General features: G+C 41.9%; 1 protein-coding gene across 1 annotated transcript; it reads left to right on the plus strand.

Moving 5' to 3' along the window:
* The first annotated feature begins 1,400 nt into the window (after positions 1–1,400).
* Positions 1,401–2,370, plus strand: LOC120538613 (paraneoplastic antigen Ma1 homolog). Its single transcript, XM_039767997.1, has 2 exons — positions 1,401–1,719; positions 1,847–2,370. The coding sequence occupies exons 1-2, from the start codon at positions 1,401–1,403 to the stop codon at positions 2,368–2,370; spliced, it is 843 nt and encodes a 280-aa protein (XP_039623931.1).
* Positions 2,371–5,548: the final 3,178 nt, after the last annotated feature.

Genomic DNA, 5,548 nt, shown 5'->3' on the forward strand with positions numbered 1-5,548 from the left:
AAAAATACCAAAGCTAACAAAACAAGAATTCAACCCCCACTTGAGACATTTACCTTTGCATATACTTTGTAATTATTTGGCAGATGCCTTTCATCTCCTACAAAAGAGGTAAACATAATCGAGTAACATTAACTTGGTGTCTATTTGTTCACCAAGTCTAATAGGACAGGTAACAAAAGATGATTGGCACAAGTGAAAAGATGTAATAACTAAGTGTAGCACCCTCCTAGTTGGGTATAATAGTAAACGTGTTTATTTGATGCTAAGAGCGCGGGCGGCTTTCAGCGACGCGGGAGCGCGGGAAGGGAACTCGCGCGCCAAGAGGTTGACTCCTCACCTGTTGAAGAGTGAAGAGAAAAAAAAAACGCGGCTGCACAGTCGCGCGTTTTCCCTTTTTTTTTTAAGCAATACAGAGTTCGGTTATAAGGAGTTTTTTTGGAGGACCGCCACAGTCGCATTCCACAGAGGGCACAGCTGGCATGCAATGCGTCTGACATGATTTATCCCAGAAGGAGAAAATGCAAATAAGCAGTGTCAGAAATATCACAGGAGGCAACAACTAATCAGGGAGCGCAAATAAATCCCGCATCAAGACGAAGCTACTGGCGTCATCCCAGACGGAGCTGTGAGATTCCTGTGTTTAACCAAGGAGGAAAATGAGAAATGTGGGGAAAAGTTCTGGAAGGACACCGTGAGTACACGTGAAGTTTTGCACTGCACATGAGCTCCAACTAAGTGCGCCAACGATTTATATATATATATATATATATATATATATATATATATATATATATATATATATATATATATATATATATATATATATACACCTATATATTTATTGTTGATTTCTATGTGTGAACCTTACTTGTGCTGAAACTCAAATTTAAGTTGAACTGTGATAATATCCCATAAGCGGTGTGTTTAAATAAATGAGTTTTATGGGGTTTTTTTTAAGTTTTTTTGTTGTTTTCTATCCATGATTGTGTGAAGTGCTTACATGGTGGTTGCATTCAAATAATTAATAAAAAGGAGTAAGTGTTTATAAATCATTACTTTGAAATAGTGTAACAATTATAAATAATAATTGTTTTCATTGGACCCATTGGTTATTAAAATGTATTGGGAGGTATTTAATGTGGATCCCACCAGTGAAATTTCATCCTAAGCCATAGGTAACGTGCCAGTTAAATGGTGGGAGGGCTACATTTGTGGGGGCTCGTCCAGGATTAAAAAAAAAAGGTTGTTTTGGTGGGCACTAATGTGATAAATACTGTTCCTGTATAGCATTATGTGTTTTCTGCCTTTTTAAAGTTACTTGTGCTCGCCTGTGCAGTTTTGTATATATCTTTTTCCATTTCCAAACTTCTTTGTTTGTTTATTGATGAAGTTTGTACAAAATGGATGTATATGAGATTATTGCTTGGTGTAAAGAGAAGAATGTTGCACTTGAGAATGCTGTTGTTTTAAGCAATGTGCCACTGGACATTACAGACACTGTTATATATAGGGTGCTAGACACAGTTAAGGGAACTGGCAAGACAAAAGTGCATGGTCGATGCAGTGATAAAACAGGTAGGGAGCAATTTGTCTTAGTAGAGACTTCTAAAAGGGTTTCTGAAATTTCTTTCCCAGTTTTTATTGGAATTCCTGATGAAATAGGCCCATGGTCCACTCAAGTACTTAGTGCTACATCCCCTTCATCTGGCAGTAGTAAAGGTGAAGAGTTCCTTACTAAGCTTATGTCTTTCTTGAAACAAGAGGGAAAATCTTTAGCTGACATACAGAATGTAGCTTCCCCAGCTCTCACACTTAACACTGAGTTTTAGCGCAATTAATTCACTAGTTCAGAAATGCCAAACTGCCTCACCAGTAGAAGCTCAGAATTATAGGAAACTGCTCACATTTTCTGGACTGACTCCTACACCAAATGGGGAGGAAGACTATGAGGTATGGGCTGAACACACTACACATATTCTTGAAGAATGGCAGTGTTCTGACAATATGAAGAAACAGGGACTAGTGGAATGCCTTAGAGGGCCCGCAGCAGATATTGTGAGGTTTGTGAAGGTTGAAAATCCTTCAGCTACTTCTTGTGACTACCTGAAGGCTCTAGATACAGCATTTGATCCTACAGAAAATGCATCTGATCTGATGGTGAAGTTCAGAAATACCTTCCAAGAAAAAGGGGAAAAGCTCTCTGTGTATATAATCAAGCTAGATAAGCTACTACACAGTGTTCTGAGAAAAGGGGGACTGAAGTCTTCTGAACTGAATCGCCTTCGTATTGAGCAAATAATTCGAGGGGCTCTTCCAGATGACATGGTGGCACTTAGGTTTTTGAACCACCTCCTTTCACTGAACTTCTAAAAGAAGTGAGAGAAGAAGAGAACATGATTCATAATAGAAGTACTGTTCAGGCCAGTGTAACTGTGTCCTCCGTGGCCTCTGACAAAACAGATTCAGCTGACTCTGAGGTTGAGCTCCTAAAGAAGGAAATTAGCGGACTGAGAAGTGAAATGGCTCGTCTACTGTCTGCTGCTGTTGCTCCAGTGACATCAGACACTCCCAAAATGCATAGCTTAGCTGCCACTACAGGGAGAAGTGCTCTAAGCAAAGCAGGTGGTGGAGAAAACATTTTCTGCTATAAATGTGGAGAGGATGGCCACTTTAAACAGGACTGTGCAAATGAGGAGAACTTGAGAAAAGTGAATCAACGACTCATTAAAATGAGAAGGGTGACGGGAAACTACCCCGGGGCTCAATAGAGGGACGGGCTGAAGCTCCTCAAAAGACACGTTCCACCCAGTGCAATGAACTAAACAAAAACACAGCTGTGCTCCCATCAGGGCTAGTTGGGCCTAGCGCTATCCTTCCTATACAGATAGAGGGCATTTATGCTAAAGCTTTACTTGATAGTGGGTCTCAAGTTACTCTTCTCTATCGATCGTTTTATGAGCGGTACCTTAAGCATCTACCTTTAATGGAAATTGGAAATTTGGAGATATGGGGTTTAAGTTCTCAGCAATACCCTTATGATGGTTGTTTGTCTTTGAGGCTCGAGTTTCCAGGATCTGTAACTGGAGTAACTGAGGCCATTGATGCACTGGTGCTCGTGTGTCCGGATCCAGTAATGAAGGGTGAAGCATCCATTCTAGTAGGAACAAATACATCCGTGGTGAAAAAACTGATTGAGGCATGCAAGCAAAAGGTTGGGAAAGATTTCCTGAACACTTTAGTGGTTCATCCCGTCATTAAAGACGCATTTGAAAGGGTCATGAGGATAACAGCTGACCAGACTGATGATTTAAGCCAAGGTACAGTGTGGTTTTCACACCCAAAGCCTGTCAAATTGTCTCCTGGTGAGACGGCAAGAGTTAGGGGGATTCCAAAATATTTAGGAAAATTTTCTAATAAAACTTTGCTAGTGGATCATCCTGAAGAGCCATAGTTTCCTGAGGCATTATTGGTGAGGCCAGAAGTGCAGAACACTCCAGTTGAACACTCAAGAAGGATCACAGTCACTGTTCGGAATATGTCCGATCAGGCTGTTACTTTGAAGTGGGGTATGCCAATTGCTCACATCTTCCCAGTAGAAGTTGTGCCACATATTTCCTCCCCTGGCGAGATGACTGCTGAGAATCAGTTGACCTTGAACTCTTTTGATTTTAGTGATTCTTCTCTGCCCGGAGATTGGAAGAAAAGACTAGCTCAAAAGCTGCTGGAGAGGAAAGGTGTTTTCTCCTGTCATGAATTTGATATGGGCTGTGCTAAGAGTTCTCAACACGAAATCAGGCTAACTGAAGATAAACCTTTCCAGGAGAGGTCTCACCGGCTTGCCCCTGCTGACATTGAAGATGTAAGACAGCATTTGGGAAAACTGAAGGATGCTGGTATTATTACTGAGTCCAGGAGCCCTTATGCATCACCCATAGTAGTAGTGTGTAAAAAGAATGGACAAATACGGATGTGTGTAGACTACAGAACCCTAAATCAACATACAATTCCAGATCAATACACTGTCCCTAGAATTGAAGACGCTCTTGCCTGCCTTAGTGGAAGCAAGTGGTTTAGTGTGTTGGATCTTAGAAGCAGATACTATCAAATTCATCTCTGTGAAAAAGACAAAGAAAAGACAGCTTTCATTTGCCCAGTTAGGTTCTTCCAGTTTGAAAGGATGCCTCAGGGTATAACGGGAGCTCCAGCCTCTTTTCAGCGAGTTATGGAGAGAACAGTTGGGGACATGAATTTATTGGAGGTTTTGGTGTATCTGGATGACCTCATTGTGTTTGGGCGAACATTGGAAGAACACGAACAGCGCCTCCTTAAGGTTTTGGATCGCCTGAAAAGAGAAGGACTAAAATTATCACTTGATAAATGCAAGTTCTGCCAAACATCTGTCAGCTATGTTGGACACATTGTCTCTCAAAATGGAATCTCAACTGATCCCTCCAAGATAGAAGCAGTGATTTCATGGCCCAGACCCCAGACTATATCAGAACTGCGCTCCTTCTTGGGTTTTTGTGGTTACTACAGGAGGTTTGTCAAAGACTTTTCCCAAGTTTCTTACCCACTGACCCAATTACTGTAAGGCTGCTTGCCTAAGAAGAAGGCAGCAGAAAAACATGAGGAGAAAGAGCCAGGAAGGGTCTACTTTAAGCCTACTGAGCCATTTGGAGATAGATGGGATGAGAGATGTGAAGTAGCTTTTGACATTCTAAAAGCTCAACTTACTCAGGGACCTGTATTGGCTTTTGCAGGTCCTCAACTACCTTATGTGTTGCACATTGATGCAAGCTGTGAGGGATTAGGAGGTGTCCTATATCAAGACCAGGGGCAGGGTTTGCGGCCAGTGGCTTTCATTAGCAGAAGCCTAACACCCACTGAGAGGAATTACCCAGTACACAAATTAGAATTTTTGGCATTAAAATGGGCTGTGGTAGAAAAGCTCCATGACTATCTGTACGGGGCCAAGTTTGAGGTACAAACTGACAACAATCCTCTTACTTACATACTGACATCTGCCAAATTGGATGCTGCAGGACATTGATGGTTGGCAGCTCTATCAGCCTATGATTTCAGCCTCAAATACCGACCTGGCAAGCAAAACACAGATGTGGATGCTTTGTCTCGGCGTGCCCATGAGACCCCAGTGGAGGATGAGGACTGGATAAGTATTTCTTCTAATGGAGTTAGAGGCCTGTTTATCAGCTGTTGGAGGTTAATAAGCTTAACTGTCCTTCATTCAACAGAGTTGTTAACTGTTGAGGATGCTCCATTAAGGGAGTACCTGCAGCATACTGCAACCTAGCTACATTAAGCACTGCATCACTGCCCCAACTGAACCTATCTGATCTGTCAGCCTCACAGCAGGAAGACCCTTGGCTGGGTGAGCTTTGGAACACATTTAGAAAGGGAGATATTCACATGGTGAACAAGAGAAAACACAAATATATCTCTTTACTTTTGAAGGAATGGGGAAGGTTGAAGATGGAAGATGGAGTGATGTACCGCTACACTCAGCCACCCAACAAACCAAAGTGTAAAC

This window comes from Polypterus senegalus, chromosome 11 (genome assembly GCF_016835505.1).
Source record: "Polypterus senegalus isolate Bchr_013 chromosome 11, ASM1683550v1, whole genome shotgun sequence".
NCBI classification, from domain to species: domain Eukaryota; kingdom Metazoa; phylum Chordata; class Cladistia; order Polypteriformes; family Polypteridae; genus Polypterus; species Polypterus senegalus.

Excerpts from the sequence above, each read along its gene's own strand:
- LOC120538613 (XM_039767997.1), top strand. The coding sequence starts at position 1,401 with ATGGATGTATATGAGATTATTGCTTGGTGTAAAGAGAAGAATGTTGCA. Across the intron at positions 1,720-1,846 it reads TTCATCTGGCAGTAGTAAAG|TTCAGAAATGCCAAACTGCC; the intron begins GTGAAGAGTTCC and ends TTAATTCACTAG.